At 54.4% G+C, this 24,368-nt stretch overlaps 1 protein-coding gene across 1 annotated transcript; it reads right to left on the bottom strand.

Moving 5' to 3' along the window:
• Window positions 1-390: 390 nt before the first annotated feature.
• On the bottom strand, window positions 391-22,993 carry IP6K3 (inositol hexakisphosphate kinase 3). The gene is made up of 6 exons (XM_082663003.1): window positions 22,822-22,993; window positions 13,215-13,580; window positions 7,000-7,210; window positions 5,736-5,911; window positions 4,549-4,724; window positions 391-1,898 (listed from the first exon to the last, which is right to left on the bottom strand). The coding sequence occupies exons 2-6, from the start codon at window positions 13,399-13,401 to the stop codon at window positions 1,479-1,481; spliced, it is 1,170 nt and encodes a 389-aa protein (XP_082519129.1). The 5' UTR covers window positions 13,402-13,580; window positions 22,822-22,993; the 3' UTR covers window positions 391-1,478.
• Window positions 22,994-24,368: the final 1,375 nt, after the last annotated feature.

Below are 24,368 nucleotides of genomic sequence, written 5' to 3'. Positions count from 1 at the left end.
TCAATTCTCCACCGTGGACGCAGGGCATGCAAATCACTCACATCTTTACCTCGGCCAAACATGAGTAGGCGAGTTACCTTGCTTGGAAATCCATATAATGTAAACTAAAATTAAACAAAAGTTTTTATTGTGCAGGCACTCTTTCCTTCTATTGGTGTGTTTTTTTTTTTTTTTTTTTTTTGGTGCGGATTTTTGAAAGTTGATGATAATTAGCTATGAGAATACAAAAATGGTTTCATTTTGCACTGTATAAGGTTCACGTGAAAGGACCACTTATTTCTCAGGTATGGTGCCCGCCTTGTGATACACGCAGATATTTTATTAGCCACCATTTCTCACCCAGGTTCCCTGAAGGATTACAAGGAAATCGGTGAAGTGTTCTTGCTGTGTATACTTTAATCACCCATAAATTGGAATTACCATACAGTATGATGATCAGAATCAACAAACAGAAAGGGTAATAATGCACACCAAATAATCACTGGTGACCTCAGCAATTTTATTAACACATTTATTTCCCTAATTGGGTAATGTATCTCAGGCTTGACTCGAGGGCATTATAATAGGTTTCCACGCTGCAGAAGAAGGAATTAATTAGAACTGTTTGCTCTCAGTTCCGTATTTACACTTGTCCACCCCTCTCATAAACATTGCCTGATTTCCTGGGTCCTCCAGGCTCCTCTCTTCTGACTCCCCCACCCCACCCCCTAAATAAATAAATAGAACTGGAGAGTAGAAGTTCACATCTTCCTTATGTGCAGTTCACCCCCACCGGAAGCTGCATTTCACGGTCAGAATCTGACAAAATCATCACTTCCCATAGGACCCGCCTCTCCACGGGCCAAAATGGGGAAGCTGGGGTCTTGGTTTGCCAGCACTGTGTCTGGGATTGTCCTTGTCCATTCAGAACCTGGGGACAAAGCTGGTGAGATAGGCAGATCCGTCCCAGTTCACCCTGCCCCACCAACAGTGCCTCTGAGGAAGGTAAGAGACATTCGTTAGCTCTGTCTGCGCTGGGAGCCAGCAGCCCATGTGAGCAGAAAAACGATAACTAGGGAACTCATTCTTCCAGGCTTCCTCAAGTAAGGTTTTTTTTTTCTTTTTTTTTTGCCTTACAGCTTGTGAGACTGCAGCATGACAAAAAGAAAGCATCTTTAAATGCAAATACTCCAGAATCTCACTGTAATGCTGGCCTGTAACTCCTCTGCACCCCACCCTTTACTCCAGAAAGGCACCATTTCATCCTGCTGTGCAGCCTACGACGACTGGCATGAGTGCAAGATGCCAGGGTACGTGAATCGCCTCCAGAGCTGGTTTCCTTAGCAGCTGTTAGTATAGCCTGCCATGTATAGAGATGGCTTTTGAATGTAGGTATAATTATTACAGACACATCTCAGGGGTGTGTAGACTACCCTAGCTACCAACAGGCCCCTTTGGAGAGCTATCCTCCAGAAAAATCTGGATGGACCCAACAAGTCTCATTCTCCTTCTTGAATATCCTGCAAGATCTGGATGAGGTTTTCCAGGCCAAAGATATAGCCTGGATCTGGTCCATCGTAGGTGGTGTGTTCATTCCAGGAGCCTTTGTATGTTGTGTGAGCAAAGTCGATCATCCGGATGTCAACTTTGACGACATTGCTGCCATGGGGCGTCTGCAGAGTCTCCTGCCCATCATAGATGATGAGGAGAGAGCTGGAGTAGAACCGGTATGAACTCTGGCTCCTAATGACTGAGAGGAGGGCCCGGAGCTGGCGCTGGATGGGCTCTAGCAGCTCCATCCGGAGCCGGGTCCCATCGTGTAGGAACTGATAAAGCGCTTGCCTGAAGCCCTCCACTGAGAGTTTTCTTCCGTAGTACTTGTCTTTGAAGAGAAAGTGCTTCTTATCGGTTTGATAAACCTTACATTAAAAAGAAGATAGAAAATGTGAAGAATTGCAAACTTAAAAAAAAAATCACATCTGCTACAGTGGCAGCATCACAAACTACCTAATATATAAACAGATTTCTAGAGATGCAGGGCAAGAATGGCTGCAATGACAGGCAAGATGATCTTTCATCAAGCACCAGTGTAACTTTTACATTTTAAAATGCTTTCTGTGCAAGCCTTTAATAGGAATCCAAGGTCTAAAGATCCTTCATCCTATGAAGGTGACCCTCCGCCCACCAGGAAAAGGTTTGGATCTCCTTTCTTGTGAATTTCCAATGTCAACCTCCAAACCATGATTTAAACCCTGGCTTCTGGCCCTCTTTAAATATTAGCAAACCCAAGCGAGAAAGCTTTAGTGGGAATCTGAAATCACAGCCAATGGCCTTGGAAAGCCAAGCAGATTAAAATTTCCCCCAACAAAGTTTATGAAGTCCTTTCTCTGCAGATTCTAAGAAAACCGTAATGGCTCTGGGGGCAGAGTGGGGTGAATTGTTTGGAGATGAAAAGACAGGCTAGATCAGGTGTGGATGGAGTTTTCAGGCAGCCAGTGAGGTTGAGGGGAGCCTGGATGGAGCAGGGAAGGTTCGCAGCAGCTCTGCGGGGTTGGTGGCTCCTCTCTTTAGCGTCAGCCCTTCTCCCCTCCCCTGTCACGTCTTGGCCACCGGAAGGGAGCAGATGGAGGAGAGATGCCGAGGGGGGAGACAGTGGCAGCCGCTCCCATTTCATTCAGATGACAGAGGCGGGCAGAGGCTGAACGGAGGTCAGTGGCTTGCATGGCCAGAGGGTGAGTTGGCACACCTCTGCCTGGCACACCTGGGAAGGGCTGCCTGTACCTGACCAAGACAGTTTCTCAGGTCTTCCCTGCCTTCAGATTACATGATATGTTTACAGAAAACAGGAATTGAAAAAAAAAAAAAATCAGAACGATACCATCGACTTGGTGTTGCCTTTGGAGGGCTGGAGATCAGCTGTTACAATTAGCCTTCCTAAGCACAAGACAGGCATCTCTTTGTAAATAAATCAGATCAATTTCAGAAGGTTTGCGGTCCAGAGAGAGATTCCATGTACTCCACAAATTGTCACGCTCCACTCTCTTGAGGACTGTATTCCAAGCCTCCTAGGGACATCTGTGCCACACAGTTATAGACTCAACTTCCAGCTTCAAGGGGTGGCAGTTTCAATTAAGGAAAGCTATAACGATTACCATCAAATCCGTGTCTGGTTTTGCTTTAGTAGATAGACTCTAAGAGTGAGCCACTGGAGGAAGTTTATTTCCTCCTGTCCTCCTGCAGCCTTGGCTATAAGCCACATCAGAACAGCAAAAATGAAGTGTGGAGTCGGGGCAATAAAAAATTAACCATTCCTTTGCTGGGCTTTGCAGGTTACGACCTTCCCACTTTGTTAAGGAGAAGAGGTAGCAAGAAGCAGCAGAAAAAGCAGAGAAAGAACAGGAAATGGCCAATAAGGATTCAAAGAGCCGATCGCCTGCCGGCATCTGAGAAGGAGAGGGTTCAGCTTCATGGTTCAAGAGAACGAGGAACCAACGGAGCACGCAGAGAAGCTTTTTCTCAGTTCTCTCCCAGACCTGCCCGCACACTGTCATCAAAGGTCTGCTCTCAACATGGGCAGGACCAACGTGGTCACATGGAAAGTTCCAACTGCCAGAGATCCTGAGATGAGTTTAAAAATGGTGGTTTTTTAAATTTTATTGACGTACAGTTGATTTACAATGTTGTGTTAATTTCTTCTGTACAGCAAAGGGATTCAGTTACAGACATTCTTTTCCATTATTGTTTATCACAGGATATTGAATATAGTTCCCTGTGCTATACAGTAGGACCTTGTTGTTTATCCATCCTATGTATAATAGTTTGCATCTGCTCATCCCAAACTCCCAATATATCCCTCCCCCCACACTTGGCAACCACAGTGTGTTCTCTATGTGAGTCTGTTTCTGTTTCATAGAAGTTCATTTGTGTCATCTTTTAGATTCCACATATAAGTGATATCATATGGTATTTGTCTTTCGCTATCTGACTTACTTCACTTAGTATGATAATCTCTAGGTCCATCCGTGTTGTTGCAAATGGCATTATAATGGCTGAGTAGTATTCCACTGTACATATATATACCACATCTTCTTTATCCACTCATCTGTCGATGGACATTTAGGTTCTTTCCATGTCTTGGCTATTGTGAAAAGTGCTGCTATGCACATAGGGGGTGCATGTATCTTTTTGAATTACAGTTTTGTCCAGATATATGCCCAGGAGTGGGATTGCTGGATCATATAGCAATTCTAATTTTTTTTTTCATATGGCAATTCTATTTTCAGTTTTTTGAGGAACCTCCACACTGTTTTCCATAGTGGCTGCACCAATTTACATTCCCCCAAAATGGTGGGGTTTTGATATCACTATCCTGAAAGGCGCTCTTTAAAAAACCCAGTGTGTCCTAGACCAGGATACACGTTTTCTTGGTGAAAGAGGTGCTTGGCCGCCGTCTCTGTTGCTCCCACAAAATGAAGCGTCCTGCGGGGGGCAGCAGCATCTGGATGGGAGACATCCTTGCCCCTAGCGGACATGCCAGGATGCCCAGCCCCGCAGATGTCCCCCACCTACCTGCATGCCGCAGATACGCACGCCCAGGCAGGCCGAGGTGCTCCGTGCACACTTCCTCATGTGGCGGGCCTTCTTCTCCTCCGACGCATCGTCCCCGTGCTGCCGGGTCCCCATCTTCAGGTCTAAGATGCAGGGATGCTTGTACTGTGACACGACATTTTCCAGCAGCAGGAACCCTGGTCATGCTACTTTAAGGAAGGCTTCTGAGGACATAAAGGCCACTGCCCCACAGGAGGCGGTTAGCAGGCCTCTGAAGCTGGCTGGAGGTTCCCTCCTCTGAGCCCCATCCCTTCACTCCCATTTCTTTCATTACAGACCAGCCTGTCAGTCGCTGTGAAGAATTCAGGGTATTAACTTTGCAGGCTGCTTTCATAAGTCCATTTATTCAGGGGGAGTTGATGAGGATGTGAGCTTTTTTTCCTTCTCCTTTTTGCTCTGAGGTTGTAATTTAAATTCAGGAGTGAAATCCCTGGCAGGCCATGCCCAATTTACATGTTATGGCAGAAAATCATAAGGCTAAAACCTCGAGTCACTGAATGGGCCAATACCTTTTGGGGAGAAGTGGGTTGATATTAGCTTCAGAGATGAGTTGCAGGAATATTAATTTCAGCGGAGTAGTTATCCTGCAAAAGCTTCTTAGGGATGAGGGCTGCAGATGTGTCTTAGTAAATACAGAGAAACCAGCCACCGGTGTGCGGGAAGGAGCCCAGAGGTGACAAAAGGGGGGCATTTCAAGCCTGAATTTGCTCACTGAGTTTGTGGGAGGTGTAAAAGGGAGGATGGGTGCAGGGACCCACCCTCCCTTTGAACCCGCGCCCCTACCCCCACCCAGCGTGGCAGTCATCTTTCCTATCTGGCCACAGAGACCCCAGCCCTGTCCATCCCCACTGCCCAGGTGGCAGAGACACAGCCAGTGGCCCAAACAGGGTTACTCTGTTCAGCTTTTCCCGCAGTCCTCCTTCCCCAGCCTCTGGCTTTTCTTTTGGAGAGATCTGCTTTCTCCCAGGTCCCAGGTGGGAGGGCTTGTGCCTCCCACTCTCTCTCACATCAGGCTGTCTCTCCCTACCCGCACCTCCCTTGGCCCTGCCCCGAAAAGTCTGTCTATCACTCCCTTCACCGCCCCGCGCCCCTGACAGCACCGTGCGCAGTGGTGGCTGGGCGGGCGGGCGGGTCACGGGCAAGGATACGGTGCCTCTTGTTCTCAGGGTACTCAGCGCACAGGCGGCTCAGGTGGGCCTGGTGGCAGTGCAGGCCCCACGGGTTAAAGCTTCTCCTCTCTGTCTGGTTCCCGTTCACATCCTCCACCAGGGAGGGGACTTGGGCCTTGAGGTGGAGCTCGGACATCAGGAGTGCTGTGGCTGGGCTGCGGGCGAGGGGAGCACACGACAGTCAGGGCCCCTGTGACTGGCTGGGCTCTCCTGGCTGAACCCTGATGTGGACTCTCCCTGGCTACTCTCAGGATGCCTGCAGGACCTTGGAGTGCCCTGCCGGCCCTGCTCAGGCCCCGGGGCACCAGATCAGGCCATACTGCAGGCCTCGCAGGGGTCTCTAAAGTCCGGAATAACTCACTGGAGCATGTCACCTCCCCAGGGGGCTGAGACGGTTTAAATTCACTTGTAAATGACCTGGGTCATTACCTCCCTTTGGAGGCAACACAGTATAGAGGTGGCGACCCTGCCTGGAATCAGAAGGCTGGAGGTCAGGCTGTTACTGTGGCTTCAGATGCCATGGGGGGAAGAATCATAGGTCCTTGGTCCACCCTCTCCTGCCCTCTGCATCTCGGCTTCCCCGTCTGTAACATGGAGATAATACGCACCGCTTCCTGACGCCAATCCAGGAGGCTTAATTAGATCCTTGGGGAAGGGAGGTACTTTCATTGTATTAGCTCCCTTTTGTTTCCCATAAGCGTTTAAAAAATCCCCAGGGATCCTTTTCATCTGAGAAAGGTCAGCTAATCTGAGAACTCTCCAGGGACCTTGGGCATCCTGAGCCCCACGGAGCACTGCAGTTGACCTCTCTCCTCTCCAGTCTTGACCGCTACAGAAGATGATTTTAGGGAGGCATTAGCCACACTTTTCCTTTATGTCAACACTTCTGGGGTTTCTGCTCTGCACATTTTCCCCCTCCAGAGACACCTCATGGTCTCAGTGAAACAGGTATTTAATGAAACAAATATACACTGAGTGTCTGCTCTGTATAGGACTCGGCGTGTGCATCCACTTCCGAGATGAAATGCATTGAAATCCTCCCTCTAGAAGGGGCACCAAAGAAAATGCATTCCTTTTTTTTTGGTCATGTGGCTTATTCTAGACAGAGCCTTCATCTGAATTTCTCCTTTGCTCGGCTCTGGCCCTAAGGGGGAGCCATCGGCCTGGGCACAGGTGGGAGCAGTGCTGCTGCCTGCTAGGGACGTGCTGCCCGGGTTCTGTCATCCTGCCAAGTGGCCCTCACCTCTCCTTGAGTGAGTGTGCCAGCTGGGTGTGCTGCCACTGGGGGAGGGGGAGGGCACCGCCGCTGCTGGTGGTCTGCTGGAGGGTCTGCCATATGGCCACGGCCGCCGACTCCGTGGAGACCTGGAAGGGCCCCCGGATCTCCTTCAGTGGGTTGGCAACCAGGCTGAGATGGCCTCGGCTGTCTTTCCGGAGGTGCACGGTGATGGTGCCTGCAGAAGGGGAGGGATGGAGAAACCAGATGACATTTACGGAGTGGATGCAGTGTGATGTCCTTCTGAGCTATAGTTTAATGGCAGTGGTCAGCTGCCCCCCTTCCCCAGCTCGTCTCTCAAGGAAGAGCTACGGGGACTGGCCTCAACCCGATCCTGTTCCAGAATGAGCCCAGAGCTGCGGAGCCTGCGGAAATGGCCTCGTGTGGATGCTGGTACAGCTTCTGCTTCGTCACCTCTCCCTGCCCCTCCATGCTTGAAACAAAGCAGCTGCGTACATTTTGTCCTCACATCTCCACTCCTCTGTGCGCGAGCACACCACCCAGGCACCCCGCAGCACCCCACCGGGGCCCAACCTGGGGGCATCCGAGCTGGTCCTCTGCAAAGAGGGCCCCCGCCTCTGAGTGGCAGTGAGGGAAGCCGGGGGCTCCTCTCATTCCTGCCCCTTGTCCTCTGCCTCCTTCGACACCCTGGCTCTCCCCTCTGTTAACCTGTATCTGAGCAGCTTCCTCCAGGAAGCCTTCCTCTAACAGCCTCCTGGTGCTCGGGTTGCCCCTTCTTTCATCCTCCCCCCATCCCTGGCTTTCACACTGACGTTCGCCATTGCCTTCGGTTAGACGCACAGCACGTGAAGATTATGGACAGAATGTGGTTCTTTGATAGAAAACAGAAGGCGTGTGAGATTTCTCCAATGGATTACAACAACCATTTCTCCAATGGTTACAACACCTAACCACCGGTGTTTGTAATCCAGGCATGACATCCTACTCCAGTCGCTGGCTGTGATAGCGAAGGATGTGAGGACACCCAGTGAACCCATGCGCTAGCCGAGCTTCTCCTTTAGGACATTGACCAGGTCAGGTCATTGGCTCTGGCCTGTACGTTAATGGCTCTCTGGTGTTCTTTGGACTTCTCGCTCTGGTGGCAGGGTCCAGCCCTCCCTCTCTGGGTGCCCAGCCTCGCCAGAGTTCTGGTGAAGGTGGAAGATACTCATGGTCGTGGCCCGGGAGACGGTGACACGAATGTTTTTGAGAGAACCTGCTCTCTACAGAGTCCTTTGCTCCCTGTTCTTCCTGCAGCTGATGCCATGAGGACCCTCTCTTTGCTCCTTCTTCTATCAACCCATTCTCCATCCATCTTGTGCCTGGGGGCTGACTCTGGCATGCAGCAATGGCTCTTTTTTTTTTTTCGGTACGCGGGCCTCTCACTGTTGTGGCCTCTCCCGCTGCGGAGCACAGGCTCCGGACGCGCAGGCTCAGCGGCCATGGCTCACAGGACCAGCCGCTCCGCGGCATGTGGGATCTTCCCGGACCAGGGCACGAACCCGTGTCCCCTGCATTGGCAGGCGGACTCTCACCCACTGCGCCACCAGGGAAGCCTGCACCAATGGCTCTTTTGCCTGACAGTTGGGCCAATGAGGGACACTGGCTGGAGATGGGGGGAGGGGAGGAGAAAGGTTGGGGCTTTATCCCACTTGTTCCCTCCCTGCTGCGGCGTGGCTCTGCCGTGGCTGTGTTTCTCTGCAGCCTCCCTCTTGCTCAACTCCACCACGCCCTCACCTTGGCCCTTCAGGCCTGGGGTTGGTTACAGTCTTCCAGTCGTGCCGCTCCCTGGTTGCCTCACCATCCCCAGTTGTTTCCCCCTTTTCTTTTTGGCAGCCCTGCATGGCATGTGGGATCTTAGTTCCCCAACCAGAGACCGAACCCATGCCCCCTGCAGTGGAAGCATGGAGTCCTAATTCCTGGACTGCCAGGGAAGTCTCCCCAGTTGTTCCCTTAATCCTGTGTGCAATTCTGTGAATAGTTCCTTGACAAATTCTCTTTATTTAACTCCCTTGGCATGTACTGCTCATTTTCCGCTGGGACCCTGACAGATGGGAGGGTTGTCTGTGGTCACATCCTCCCAGGTGTTGCTTTCCTCCCCCGGCCACTTGGTCACCTTCTCAGCGTTTAAGTGATCATTTCTGCTGAACCAGCAGCCAAGGCAGCTGATTTCCCCTCGTGCGGCCCTGCCCGGCCCTCCTGGGCTGCTCAGAGCAGACACTCATTTTCAGGGCTGCTCTATAATTCAGTGAGGCACGCTCCAGGCCCGTCTGTGCCTAGCTCAGTGGTCTCCCTGGGCCAGGCCTGTCATCTCAGGTTCCCAGTGCCCTAATTCTGCAGCCTGAGCGTGACCTTCGGTTCCCTCCAGTTCCTTAAAAAACTCTGCTCTTCCTTAGCTCATCCCAGGCCCCAGTGTCCCGTGAAGTAATCATGACAGAGCATTCTGTAGTTTACCTGGACAGTAGCCTGCATCCCTAGACCGAGCCCACGAGGGCTGTCCTGCTCATGAGAGCAGGGGGCTGATGGCAGGTCAGGGACACAAGTACGGTGGTAATAACCACTGCCTGGTCTTTTACACCTACTGTGTGTCAGCATTATGTGCATTTTGTTGGTCAGTAAGCCTGCAAGGCACTTGACTGTGGTCACTGAGGCTCAGAGAGATTGATAACTCACCCGAGGTCACACAGCTGGTAAGGGATGGAGGCCACGCCAGCCGTGAATGTGGGAGACGCAACAGGCTGTCGCACTGGGCCTGGGACTTAATCGGGAGAGTCCTGTGTCATCACGCTATGTTTACCCGTGTGTGGACGAGGCACACTCCTGCTGCGTCCCCAGTCACATTTGTTCTGGTCATTCTGTTCCACAGGAGCGAACGGAGAGGCTACGATGCCACCACCTCGTGAGAGTGCCGAGGGCCGGAAGCGCCAAGAAGCCCAAGGATACGGTGTTACATTTCCAGCCTAGACTTCTTGGCGGGAGGGTCACTGTGCTTGTTCCAGGGAGGAGGACTGGCCTGGGAACCACCCCCAGGCCCCAGAGCCTACCCTCCAGGTGTGAGAAGAGGGGGAGCTGGCTGGCCTCTGTGCTTGCCTTGGGTGTCCATGGGGACTTGGCGGCCCACGGGCTCCCAACACTCTGCTGCCCCTGCCTGGCCAGGAGAGTGGGGGACCCCGGCCCTGTCTGCCTGCTCACCAGTGCCCCCAAGCACCTCCACTGTGACCATGTCAGCTGGGCAGACAGGAGTGCTCGCTGCCTTGGCTGACGTGCCCAGAGCATCTCAGCAATTTCGATTTGGCCGAGCAGCTTCCATGAATATTCCGTCATGTACTTATTTTTAAGCTCATGAGAACATTTATTTGCCGCCGTCTGTAATATGAATCTGGCTCATCCACTACCAACTTGACCTAGGAGTATGTCCTCACTCACCCAAAGCCGATGGGCAGACTGGGAGGCAGACGGACACAGCCTCAAGACGCTGTCATGCCCAAGGAGCCCAGCAAAAGGTCCAAGATGAGCTCCTGGCACAGGGAAGCTGCCCTTGGGAACGACGTGCCTGCCCAGCAGTCCACTGCCGTCACCGTGCAGGGAGTGAGAAGGAAGAGGGTGGGCTCTGGGGCATGCGGCGGCCACGTCAGGAACAGCCTCTCTTTCTGGGTTGTTCCCACCAGCAAGAAAAGGGAGACCCCTGTGGCAGCCTTGTGGGTGTTCGGGTTCCCCTGACCTGAGGTCACTAGCTGAGTGACCCTGGGCAAGTCACATCCCCTCCCGCGTTGGGCTGGGTGACCCCAGAGCACTGGCATCTGAGGAGTTGTCTCTTCAGTGATAGTCGCTGGTGGAGCCGGCCTGGGGGGCTGAGAGCCCACACTTGGGAGCCATACTTGAATTCTGGCTCTGCCTCACTAGCTGTGTGGCCTGAGGCAAGTTGGGTAACCTCTCTGTGCCTCAGTTTGCTAACCTGTGAAATGGGGATGATAGAAACACCTTCCTCAGAGGACTGTTGTCAGGATTAAACGAGTCAGTCATGGAAACTGCTTCCAGTGTGTCTGGCACTGAGTGAACACTAAGGTTTGGCCGATATTACTTTTCTTTTCTGGTGAAACAAGATGTCCGCACAGCCTGAGGTTCTTCGGGGGACCCTTTCCCATCCCAAACCTGACTTCAGCTCCCTGGCCCTGGCGTCTGAGGGCTTGAGGCTCCCAGTTCTGGGCCTTTCTCATGTCTCCTCAGACGTGCGCTTCCTTGGGTGGCGCCTGGATGCCGGCCGTGCTTGGGCAGGCGAGGGAGTCAGCGTTTCTGCATCATCGAAACCTCCTGTTTGGGTGTCACGCCAGCCCATGGGCTCTGCCTCACCCTCACCCTCAGCCAGGCTGCGTGGTCTCACCTGCGAGACGTCCTGTGGTTCCCTGACCCGGCCCCTCCCGACTTGTTTGCAAACATCATCTCCTGAATGAAGCCCCAGGCAAAGACTGATGCGTGAAGTGATGCCTCAGATTAATGTATCAAGTTAGCAGGGCCCCAAGGCGGTGGTACCAGGATGGGCCCAACCTGAGAGGGAAGCAGGGCAGAGGAGGGGTCTGGAGAGTCGACAGTGCCCAAGACTCCCCAGAGTGGTGCGGTCCTAACCCCCCCGCGCCCCCCCGCCCCCCGCCAAATGGAGGATGGCTTGTGCAGACAGGGAACGGGGAGGGCACCGGGATGTGGTCCTGGAAACCCACCGGCCTCTTTCACTTCCCCGCGCTGCCTGGGGCTGCCCTGGCAGCCTGTCTCAGCTCCAGAGCTGTGTCAAACCAGCGTGAAATGCTGCGGGCAGGAGGCCACCCCACCCGAGATCCTGCCGCCCCTTTGCTGGCTTGAGTTCAGTTGTGAAGGGCCAGATGTTAGCTCCAGTGGGTGCTCAGACAAGATGGGCAGTGATCCACAGCTGATGGGCAACACCGGCCTGCGGCCCCAGAGGGCCCCCGGGGAGGCCTGCAAAGGCTGTACACCAGCCATCTGCCCCTGTCTCTCATTTGTCTTATCTCAGACTCTCAGAGGTGCTGGCAGCCCATGACTGAAGCAATGCCCAGGGTTCAAGGCCTTGGGCCCCTCTCAGTGGGTCTGTATCTGGAGCAGGCTGAATACAGATTCCTAGGCCCTGACCCTAGGGATTCTGATTCAGAGGTCTTGAATGGGGCCTGGGAGCCTGCATTTAAACACACACACACACACACACACACACACACTGGGAGCCTGCATTTAAACACACACATACACACACACACACACACACACACCAGCAATTCTGGTAAAGTTGGCTGATCCCACTTTGAGAAACACCGATGAAGACAGGCCCTATCCTTCCCAGTTATCCACATCACTGAAATGCAGGTAAGTTTTTAACTGACGTATTAGAGGTCTAAAATCCTCTAAAGGAGGTCTTTTCTCTGAGTATGTATCCCTTTGTGGGCCCGCGGCTGGCAGAGTCCTGCCCTGAGCCCTGTGAACCGCTTTTACCGAAGGCTGGATGTGAACAAAACAGCCTGCCCTGCGGATGCTGGCGGCCCACAGAGTGCCCCTGTCCGGAGGTCAGCACACAGCAGCCCTCCCCCCCACCCCAGCCTTCTCTCCCCGGAACCTACTCTGTGCTCAGATCCGGAACACACACTGCTCCGTGCACCGTTTCCCCAGCTACACTGCGGAAATGCCCCGGCTTTGCCCTTGGATGAGGGTGGGAATTCTGGTTTCCCAAACACACTGTGAACCAGCCCCTCCATAACCTGTCTCAGACCCGAGGCTCCTGCCATGCACCTGGGTCACCTGAGGGAAGTGAAGGAGGTCTCCACCTGTCCTGTGTTTACCAGCCACAGTCACAGGACCCAGCCATGGCACTCCCAAAGCACAGACCGGGATGCCCCATCGGGGCGGGGTGGGGTTGGGCAATCACTTTATCCCATTCTCAATTCCTCAAAGCCTGATGGCTTGAGCTAATTTGTAGGACGCCAAATGGCATAACACTCCAGGCCTGGAGGCTCAAAGAGTTTAGAGAAACTGGGGCTGTGAAGGCCAGCTGGGCTGTGGAGAGGGGCAGGTCTCCATGGCAACACTTCAACACACTGTGCTGGAGGAGGTGGCAGGTGTGTGCGCCCGCCCCGTGCTGGCCCCATGCGGGGATACTGAGCACAGGGGACTTCCCAGACACTCACCTTTGTACTGCGGAGTGAAGCGCTTCATGGCCAGTGGCAGGGACTCGTAGAACCTCTGCTCCTGGGAGATGAGGGGCTTACACACCGTGTACTCATCATACTTCAGTACGCTCAGGTGACCTCCGACCTGGTGCAGGAAGGGCTCCAGTGGCACGCCAGGGGTGTCCATGCTGTCCTGCACCACCATGCTTCAGCGTGGGAAGGGGACAACTCGCAAATCCACAAGAGGAGGGAGGGCCTGAGGTCGAGGTAGCAGCTCCCGGACAGAAGGCGGGGCTGTCAGCAGTCCTCAACTTTCTCCTTCTTGGCCTTTGTCGCTGTCATAGCACAGGTGTCTTCCTGGCTGAGGGCTCTTGGTGGGGTTCCCTGGAAAGCAGAAGAGGAGGGGAAAAGATGTGAGGGAGGTGGTGTGCTGGTGGGGGCAGCACTTGAAGTCGCCAGCCACGACCCCCAGGTAGTTAAACAAGACTGTAAATAGGCATCGATTTCTTCTGGAATAATCTGTTACAAGCAACTGGTAACAGTTACCGCCTCTGGGGAGCAGGGCTGAGATGGAGACTTTTCACTAAATACCATTTTATGCCTTTTGAATTTTAATATTAAAACGTTCAAAAAACAATACCTAAAACTGTAAGCTTTCAGAGTGCAGTGAGTGTGTCTGAACTTCTCACGTCCCGTTGCCTGCCTTTCTTTGGGAACTTTGATCCCAACCCAACGAGAAGAGAGCAGAGTCCCTGCTGCTGGGGACTTAGCATCCTGCAGGGGCTGGAGGGGTATAGGAATGCTTCATTTTGATATTGCATATACATCTGCTGTGCACCATCATGACTCCACAACATTATTGCTGTGTGACCTGGGGAAGTTACTAAACCTCTCTGGGCCTCAGTTTCCCCATCCGTAGAACAGGACAATTATGATACCCATCTCGTGGACTTAGGGTTCAGAACTAAGATATAAGCCCATGGCTTCCCTGGTGGCGCAGTGGTTGAGAGTCCGCCTGCCGATGCAGGGGACACGGGTTCGTGCCCCAGGCCAGGAAGATCCCACATGCCGCGGAGCGGCTGGAGCCGTGAGCCATGGCCGCTGAGCCTGCGCATCCGGAGCCTGTGCTCCGCAGCAGGAGAGGCCACAACAGTGAGAGGCCTGCGTACCGCAAAAAAAAAAAAAAAAAGGGAAATAAGATATAAGCCCATGAAAAGGTTAGCCCAGTGCCCGGAGCTAAGTGCTCAATAAATGTGATTTACCATGATTATTTCTAGCATTATTGCCATGGTGCTCATATTTTCCTATCGGCCCTGGGAGGGCCAGCTTTATCACTGCCTGCTTGCAAATGAGGAAAGCAAGGCCTTCAATGGCTTGCTGGGGCCCACCTCAGGCCAGGAGCACAGGCAGAAGTTAAGCGGGGGCTCCTCGTCTGGTCCCCCACTACGTGTGCATCCTTCACCCTCCCTAAGAGCGGGCCTGCCGGACCTCAGGCAAATGCTGAAACTCTGGGCTGGAAACATGGACCCTAAAGACATCCTGACTTTGTCTCAGGAGAGTGCCAAGGAGACACTGCAAGGGGAGGCTCTTATGGTCGTATTCAGCTTGTTCGAGAGGACATTCCCGCAGTGGTGCCTGTCACCACGGAGTTATTAATACCCTCTCCTCTGCTGGACTCCCGGCCGGCCAAGGATGCAACTAGGCTAGGCAGTGCTGGGCGTGATTAACCCTCTGTTGACCTTCATTCCAGACCATGGGCATGGCTGGCTGGCTCCACACACAGCAGTACCTGTCAATTGCTTCAGGACTCCAGCTCAGAGAAGCTCCCACCAGCCACCTGGATCTCCAGCACCAGGCGGAGTTGAAAGCCTCAGCCCGGCCCGACACTCCCCTCCACGGCGCCGCTCCCGAATTGACTACTATTTGGCAGGCCATAGAGCTCCCCTTTAGGAAGGGAAAGGGGGTGGCTTCTGCCTGGTGTGTGCATGTGCTTTGCCGGGTGCGTGGCTGAAGCATGACTGGGGAGGCTGTGGGTGCTGGGACGAGGCCTTGGGGCGAGGAGGACTGGGGTCTGATGGCGAGGGGCTCCCCCCAGCCCTGCTCTGAGTCCACCCAGAGGTGAGCCCTGCTTGGGATCTGCCCCCAGGAGCTGAGGAAAGAAGTTGGGAGGCATCTAGATGCGAGGAAAATCGGGAATCAGCCCTAGGATGAGTTGATACCTTCAGTCTGGTTATCAGACAAGACATCACAGTTCCTTGGCAAACCCAATCCTCCTTGTAAACTTGGCCGAAGCAGGAAGGAGGAAGGAAGAGAAAAACCAAGGCAACCCGACACCTCTGCTCTGGCTGGGCTCACTTGTGTGTCGGCCTTTGCCAGCTCACCTGTCCCCGGGGAAGGGGGGAAGAGGCGCTTCTGGTAAGCAGAGGGACAGCCATGTTGTAAAGTTCATTTATAGCCACTCCTGGAAGGAGCCGAGGCCCCATGCACCACGCTGTCTCCCCAGCGCCTGGCGCTAACCAGGCCTGGCCTCACCTTTGCAAGCCCAGCTCTGGCGGCGTCCAGGTGGAGTCCCAGTCCGGCCCTCGTGCTGCTGTGCTGGGCGGCCCACCACCCTTCTTTCCCCACACCCCCTGTCCCCCCGAGGAGCTCTAAGGACACGGATGTCACCTACCAGTGGTGGCATGGGGAGAAAATAACAATAAATGGTAACAAACACACAGCCAGGCAGTGTTCCAGGAGTTTTACATAGATGAACCCATGGAAGCCTCACAACCGCCCTATGAGGTAATTAGTTATCGGCCTCATTTTACAGATGAGGAAAATGAGGCACAAAGAAGTTAAGTAACTTGCGTGTGTGTGCCCAGCTATTAGCGGGAGAACAGGAATTTGAACCCAGGCACACTAGCTCAGAGCACGCTTCCCTGCCGTGATGCAGAGGGGTTGGGGTCTGCTGTTTCTCTACTTTGAGAGTCAGGAAACTGAACCCCAAGGAGGCTGGGGCTTGGCCAAAGTCACCCGCGAGTCACTGGCTGTGCTGGGACAGGGACTCAGGTTTTCTTGTCCCCAGGCCTGAGTTCTCCTACCCTGATGCCCCCTGGCCTGCCCTCCTGCTACCTGATGACAGTGAGTGCACGTCCTAGTGGTGGCTGGGATCCACACTGCTGCAGAAACCATCGTGAGGGGTCAGGTGAGGCCCCCCGGAGCTGGGCCTTGGTATTGACCGGCTTGGGGCTTTCTGTCTGGGGGGGTGTCATTCTAGCGCCTCTGCCTCCCATCCCTGCCACCCCCAGGGTCTGGTGTTCTCAGGAGCCCTGGCCAAACCTTCTCAGGGAGCCAGGATCAGCCAGAAGGCCCCAGGCCTCTGAGACGGCTCACACACAGCAACGTAAACTCTCCTGCCCCACACTTGGTGTGGGTTGGCAATGGTGGGGTGTCTGCTGGGTAACCAGTTTGTACTTTTAAAAAAGCTGGGGGCTTCCCTGGTGGTGCAGTGGTTGAGAGTCCGCCTGCCGATGCAGGGGACGCGGGTTCGTGCCCCGGTCCGGGAAGATCCCACATGCCGCGGAGCGGCTGGGCCCGTGAGCCGTGGCCGCTGAGCCTGCGCGTCCGGAGCCTGTGCTCCGCAACGGGAGAGGCCACAACAGTGAGAGGCCCGCATACTGAAAAAAAAAAAAAAAGCTGGACTTGAATCTGGGGAAAGTGAGGCCCTTCCACTCAAGGGTCATCTTAGGGTCTAGCTTAGGGGATATCTGAAGGTCCTCTAGCTCCTGAGCTGTGTGGTCTGAGGTTCTGAGGCAGGTTGTGGGAAGGGGCGGAAGGAGGACGGATGGGCAGTGGCTTCAGCCCTCGGGGTACCTGCCTGAGGCAGGCAGGTGGGTTTTGCTGCTGCTCGGAGAAGCACTCTGCGGCTTCCCCTTGGCACTGATGCTGACCTTGGATTTCCAAGGAAGCTGAGGTTTCCTGTCTGTTGCTGTGGGATTGAGCTAGAGAAGTCCTCCGTTCATCCCATCCTTCCTGCCAAGTCCCGAATGAAATGACTCTGGGCCTCACCCCAGGAGACTCAAGGGCTAATTTCTCTGATGGGGCCTGGCCATCAAGCTGGTCGTTAAATAAGGCCCTGGACCGTCTGTGTCAGTGCAGCCCTGCGGGGCCTGAGTGACAGCCAGCCTGCGCTGGGTTGCAAGACACTCCCTGGTTTGAAAGGAGGGTCACGGACAGCAGGGCCTGCAGTGGTATTTGGCTCCCAGAGTGGGGACGGGTGACAGTACCAGTGACGTCAGGCACAGTGACAGATGTCACCCATCAAGCTGAGGTGAATGAAGGCACAGCGGCTCGTCACCACCAGTCGGCACATTTTAGTTCCTCTTCCTGAGATCCTTTCTGTATCTACAACCTCTCCCCACAGGCTAAACCAGAGTTCATTAAAAATTGCGGAAGATACACCTCTTTTAGAACTCGCCCCTCCCATTTTAGGGAAGGTGGCAGGTGAAACCACAAATCAAACTTGTAAGGGTTCAGCTTGGACTAAATGAGTCATGATCTCTATCTTATCAGAGGCTGTCAGCTCCTTGTATCTGGAAACTAGTTAGTTGACTGTGGTTATTGTCAAGACCGTTCACAAATATTCTGTTTTTTCCTACGGGAACGTGGTATGATTTCACTTCCTTTTGAAGGTACGTTGGCCAAAGTGTGATTTGCTTTGGCCGACATCGCATGGAGGGGAGTGACATATGCCACTTCTGGTGGGAGCTTTTAGAGAAAGCAGTGTCCTAAATTCTCCTTCCCTGGCCAAGGTAATTTTGGAAGCACAGTCACTTCCTGAGTGACTATGCATGACAGAGAAAAAAATCTGGGCTATATTAGGCACTGAGGTTTGGGGGTATTTTGTTATGCAGCTCAACCTAGTCCATCCTGACTAATTCACCAACTCACAGCCAGATACCCTGTATGGAGCAACCTCAGGCACTCCAATGTTTCATTGCACAAATATATCCTCTACGATCCTAGTTACTCCTATGAAGCATCTACTATGGACCACTGGCCTTACAAGGCCCATCTCTGTTTCTCAGGAGAATAATTTTCAGATGGAGACAAGTAGAAGAGCTTTCCTGGGGTCCAGAGCCAGTGAGCACTGGTGCTGGGATTCAGCCACAGTGCGTCTGTCTCATTCTAAAGCCGATGGCTGCTCTGCCCCCAACATGCGGTCTCCCTTGTAAGGGAGGGGCAGCCGCTCTGGCTCCCTCTGGGAGTCCTGAGCCCTAAGTGGGGGCCAGGGTCCTGTCTGAGGCCCTCTCTACGCTGTGTGTCTCAGCTGTGCCCATCAGGAACGGGAGACTTGTCCTTGACTGGGCGGCGGGAGCGCCACCCTCGGGGGGTCGTGTGGCTTCACGTGCCATGGGTGGAGGGCTCCCATCCGTGGGCCTCTTGAGCCCTGACCGAAAGCCACGTCACCACCACCAGCATTAACTGCAGACTAGAAAAGCAATACCCACGGAGCTCGATCATTTCTCAAATGTATCTCAATGCTTCGGTGTTTACCAAAATACAAATTCATTTAAAGGCGTTATTGAGTTCCTAGTAGTTTTTTTTTTATCATCATCTGTTTTCTCAATCAACAGATACTAAAAGTCTAATGAGTATTGCAGGGGGACTCATAGGGAACAAATTATGTTGAAAAATGAGTCCTAGTTGCAAAGGTTAGAAGAGATACTGCTGTCGGCCAAGACAGGGGTGGAGTGAGGGGTCCAGGAAGGGGTCTGATACGGGAGAGATGGAGGCTCAGCCTGGGGGAACTTGAGGAAGGCCTGTTTGGGGGCGTGTGTGTGCAGGGAGCAACAGGGAAAGGCAAGGACAGGCAGGGAGATGGGACTAGAGGGAGGGTTGAGTGGGGAGGCCGAGGTGAATGCTGCTGGGGGTCTGGGCACGGAGTGGGTGCAGAGGAGGTCGGGCCACGTGGACTGGAGGTGCCTGTCTGGCCCCCTCGTCAGTCTAGGAAGGAGGGGGGTTGCCTGAGATTGCCAAGGTGTGGAAGCCTTCGGGACCGCATCCCAGTACATCCGAGGGGGAGGGGTGCGTTCTGGGGAGGAGATAATTGAGAAACGGCTTGCAGCAAAAGAAGACTGCAAAATAAAATGTGTTGGGCTGCAGACTCAGAAGCAGCATGGTTTATGGCCTGCTCTCTCGCCTCTGAAGCTCTAAGGTACGTTTTGCAGGTAGCTCAGAGCCAGAGGTTTGGTACAAGTACCATTCAGTGTATCTGTGATGCCGAAGGGAGCATTTTTTAATCTATTAGAGACGAGAGGACCAGAAAACCATTTAAAACTGCCGAGGTCGTAATGGGCAGGAGAATTTTGGAGTTTCTCATAGGGCAGAGGGTTGTGTATCATCTGGGGCCATCAGGGCCTGGAAGGCACAAGGTTATTTTCTGGGGTGGGGGGGAATCAAGTTTTAAAATCCATCCTATGAATGACTCAAGGGCTGTGGGGTGGTGAGCCCCTCCATCTGTGCAGTCCCAGCCCGGTAGGATCAATACTGAACGCTGGGGGAATTCACACATCACCTTCTCAGCCATGGCTGAAAGATGAGGCTTTGGAGAGCATCTGTTTCCTGGGGAAGGCTTGATTTCCAGAATCACAGAGCAATACTTCATATTCCTGACTTATTTCCAAGCTGATGTTATCCTTTGAGGGAAGGTTTTATTCCCCCTCTCCTTTTCTCTTAACATTTAAAATCTTCCAATGTTCCTCCAGCTTGAGGACCAAATGCGATTTTAATACAGCGATTATTAGTTTAGAAGCCCTTCAGCTCCTGACAAATGCCCTTAGCCGCAGCAGTGATGTTCCGAGCTTGCTGTCAGGGCGGGAGACGCATGGTGTAAAAATGACTCAAAAGCCGAGCGCCCTGGAAGGGCTGCTCCGGGGGAGGGCTTCTCCCTTCCCAACTCCGACAGAGCCAGACCTCATGACAGCACCTTGGGACCTTGGGCCCCCCCTGGCCGTGTCTGGGGACAACTCCAACAGCCCCTCCCGGGCAGGCTTGGCTCCTGGGGACCTCTCCACCTGGAAGCTGTGCCCAGGGTCTTGGATACTGCTAAACACCCAGACCTGCACATTTCCCAGCCTCTGATATCCTTCCCCACACCTTTCTCTAAGTCACATGACCAGCCACCTGCCTTACGAGCCAGAGAGACGGTCTTGCCAGTCGTTAGTATGGCATCTTTAGGACTCTAAGAAAAAACAGCTTTTTAAGGTCAAAACACAATAGTGGGGTGGAGAAGCGTGTGTGTGTGTGTGTGTGTGTGTCTGTCTGTCTGTCTGTCTGTCTGGGAGTGTGTGGTCACCAGAGGCCACAGGGCTGAGCTGGCCAAGTCTGAAGGGTGAGCCTTTGCCCAGCAGAGGGCAGCAGCAGACGGGCCAGAACCTCCCAGAGAGGTGGCCCTTGGGCCAGCGATCAGGGCCCGCTTTCCCCAGCTGCCCTGGGTTTGCCAGGCCTGTCTTCAGAGAGCCTGCACGGTGGCTGAAGTGCCCCTGCCTTTCCCAGATGGCTGTTTTTAAAGAGCTTAGAAGTTACCATCAAGGTGGACGTCCCCCCACGATCCCGTCTCTTCCTGTCACCTGCCTGCTTTTTCTAAAGGTTGTCTGGCAGGGGCCGGGGAGCTTCCTGACATGGGTGAGGCACACTGTGAGGAGTGGGGTGCCTGTTTCGATTCACAGGGGAGGGACCCCAAAACCGTAGACAGGGGCTTGCGGAGGAGGTGGGGCGAGGGTGATGGAGGGTCCATCTGAGCAGAGCAGAAGTGGTCTTCAGCACCTACAACCCACCAGCTCCTCCCCTGGGGGTGGGTGGACCCCACACTCCCTTCGTTGGCCATATGGGCCAGCCTCCCCCTCCCCCAGGTCCCTGAACAAGCCGATGCTTGACGCTCACAAACTTGATTGCTGTTCCCTTGGCGGCCGCTGATGAACAAGACAGCAGCCACATGGGAAGGATTTCCTTAGGGACCCTGCTCAGAGCAAGAGAAAGCAGGGGCAGGCTGCCGGCCATGGGTGGGCTCAGCCCGGCCTGCCGCTCCCAGGATGCCCTGGGACGGAGCACTGGGACGGCCCCAGGGACCACAGCCCCTTTGCAGAAGAGGAGTTTCTCAGATCCCTGAAAAGGAGCCAGCTTTGTGGGAGCACTACGGGGCGAGGGTGCAGGAAAACTGCACAGTGGGGGCAGGAGACGCGGTTCTGCCTAGACTCCCCGTCCCTTCCTCTCCGGGACTCAGTTTGCCTCTCTGTAGTGAGAGCTGCTGACCCAGCCCTCTTCTTACCCTCCCGTGGGACAGCTGGCCTTTCAATTCAGCAAGTCATTGTGGTGGGGGGAGAATGGGGGAGCGGAGAGTGGAGGTTGGCAGAGATGCTACCAGATTGAAAGAGGCTCAGAAGACACACCGACCTGACGCCCCCTGATTGGATCCTGGTCCAAAGCATTAAAAACTATTTAGGGGGCAATTGGGGAAATTGGAGTGTGGTCTGGATGTGGCCGTCTTCGGAGAGCCAATCATCTTGTCAGTGCGGTAAGGCACTGGGGTTATGTAAGGACCTGTACCGAGGTCTTTGAGGGGAATGCGGTGATGTCCATAGATTACTTCAAAATACTTTAGCTTTAGAGAACACAGTGAAGCAAATATGGCAAAACTCAAACAACTGTGAAAATCCAGACTGAAATTATGCAAATTTCACTGTGTCATTCCCTCTTTTTTCCTGTAGGCTTAAAGTCTTTCATAGTAAAAAGGCTAAAAAATAAACCAGTAGCTTTTAAAAACTGTAGAAGCCCAGGTCTTGCCCTGTGAGATCTGAATCCCTGGGGAGGGCCACACCATGGATGTTTTCAAGGCCCCCAGAGAGTCTGAGGACTCTCTGGCAGGCTCAAGTTCAAGTCTGTTTTACTGGAGGGGGGGTAGAAGAGCCCATGGGGAGGGTGACCCTAAAGACTCTGCCACTGCCCAGGGCACTGGGGGCCCCTAGTGGTGACACATCTCTGATGGCCTTCGTCCACACTCTCCCTCCACTGGGGGCGCCCGCACCCAGGCCCCAGCCGCTGCCTGCAGGTGCTGACATCATCTAGCCCTGTGGCCCCTCTCAGGCGGAAGGGTAGGGCTGCTGGGACAAGACATGCCGTTCCCAGTGCTCATGCTGCCCAGTTCTCCTGGGACAGCTGCCTCTGTGAAGGGTTAAACCCAGAGTGGCGTGGAAAGGATGGCTGCAACCTCTGCACCTGACCCCACAGCTTCCCCTATAGTCCCGGCTCGCCTTGGCCCTCCCACCTTCATTCAGGAGTCAAAGTTCCAGACTCCAGAACATCCTAGGAAGCGGAGAGATGGGGGAAGAGCATATGACAGAATTTCTGTGTTGCTGAACTGTGTCAGCATCCCCCCACCCCGCCCCAAAGCACAGACACACACAGACACACCGGCACCTCCACAGAGCGGAGCCCTAGTCATGGGGTCCTGGACAGAGATGAGGCCCATCCCCTCGGTCCCCATGGTTTGAACAGGTCCTGTGGCCGTGAGACCCTCTCTCCCCTCGCTCAGGCGCCATCAGGGCCCTCCCTGCCCATCCCTATCCCCCCAGGCAGAACTCACCAGAGCCTCACTAGTGGCAGGACTGTGGGAATGTGTGGAAGAGGGGGTCCGGTGGAAAGTAATCTTCTCTTTCAGTGCCCGCCGTCTGTGGTGTTGGGCAAAAGCCCTTCCCAGGGTCCCAGCGTGGAGAAGTCACCGTCCACTATAGCACTGGTGGAGAGGTCTGCCCAGAGGGCTGGGCTGCAGAGGCCTGGGGAGGAGAGGTCACCTGACCCTCGGGAAGGGCCTGCAGGGGCTGGCTGGCATGGCCAACTGTCAGCTGGTGTTGGGTGGCTCTGGGGCAGGGCCAGAGGGTGGGAGGGTGTGGGGCGGAAGAGGAGGAAGAGGAGGCGGTGTTCTGCCCGCTGTCTGGATGGATGTCAGGCCCTGTGCACCGAGAGCCAATTGCCCCAGTCCCCTGGTTAGTTTTTGATTCCCTGTCCAGGGGGTAAGGCTGGGGTGGGGGTCATGTTCTCCGTTCCCCTGTCTCCCTGCCCCCACCCCACTCCCTACAACCTCACTGCCAGTTTGTCCCAAGCAGTGGCTGCCAGAGAGAAGGAAAGTCTCGCAGCAAGACATTCAATCAACAATCAGCTTGAGGGCAATCAAGCATTTTTTTGAGGCCCTTGTGGGTGCTCGATACTCTGCTAGGCTGACCCAGGAACCTGCCAGACAGTGCCTGTTGTTGGGTGATTACTGTCAGGGGCTTCAGCAAGTCAAAGGGCAGTTCCAGGGTAAGTGTTTGGTGGGAGGACAGTGGGCTTAGGGGGGGCCCCCTCACCGCCTGGGGGAAGCAGGGAAGGCATCCTGGAAGAAGTGACCTGTGCAGACCTGAAGGAGAAGGAGGGTCGTCCAGGTTTGGTTCAGGAGAGGGTGGTGAGAAGAGCACATGCAAAGGCCCAGAGGCAGCCGGGGTGGAGGTGGGGGGTGGGGAGGTGGAGGCACTCAGGGTGGCTGGAGCAGGCAGGGAGTGGGGCGTGATGACACATGAGGCTAGGGGGTGGGAGGGGGTGGGGAGGCGGGCCTCACAGTTCTCGTCTTCAGCTTCTCGGGAGGCCCTCAAGGGCTTTATGCCGGGGGTTGTGGGGAGGGCCGGGCCCTATGTGTGCTTAGAGGGCTTGCTCTGCTTTGAGGAGAGCGGACTGGGGAGGAGTGGATCACAGGTGGGCAGGCAGGTGATGAGGCCCCAGGTGCTGTCCTCCAGGTGAGTCCCAGCCTGGTGCGGAGAGCGGGCAGTGGGGTGGAAGGGAGCGGGCAGGTCCCTGAGGTGTTGAGAAGGCAGGCTTGACAAGGTCTGGTGACGAGTGAGAGATGGGGCGGGGTGGGGGCAAAGGGCAGAGACTCAGCAAGGGACAAGCTTCAGGTCTCAGTGACCCTGGGCCAAGTATAAGGAAGGTCTGACGTCCGCCCTTCAGGTGACTCCAGCTACCCCACACCTCTGGCTGCCGTTCTTCTGGGCGCTGTGCAGCCCACTTGCCCTGACCCCAGCCTGTCCCTTCGGGGCTTCTCCATGTGTGGGTGCTCGGTTTTCAGAGGCTCTGCAGCAGCCTTGGGGTGAGAGGCTCTGC

The sequence above is a fragment of the Grampus griseus genome (assembly GCF_964374135.1).
Source record: "Grampus griseus genome assembly, chromosome: 10".
Lineage (NCBI taxonomy): Eukaryota > Metazoa > Chordata > Mammalia > Artiodactyla > Delphinidae > Grampus > Grampus griseus.
Note: the sequence above shows the minus strand (reverse complement) of the source record. Positions and strands in the feature narration are given on the sequence as shown.

Bases quoted from the DNA above. Each gene is read 5' to 3' on its own strand.
- IP6K3 (XM_082663003.1), bottom strand. From the start codon at position 13,401: ATGGTGGTGCAGGACAGCATGGACACCCCTGGCGTGCCACTGGAGCCC. The intron at 7,211-13,214 runs GTGAGTGTCTGG...CCCCTTCTGCAG, and splicing joins CTTCACTCCGCAGTACAAAG to GCACCATCACCGTGCACCTC. The intron at 4,725-5,735 runs GTATCCTTGCCC...TAGCATGACCAG, and splicing joins CCCTGAGAACAAGAGGCACC to GGTTCCTGCTGCTGGAAAAT.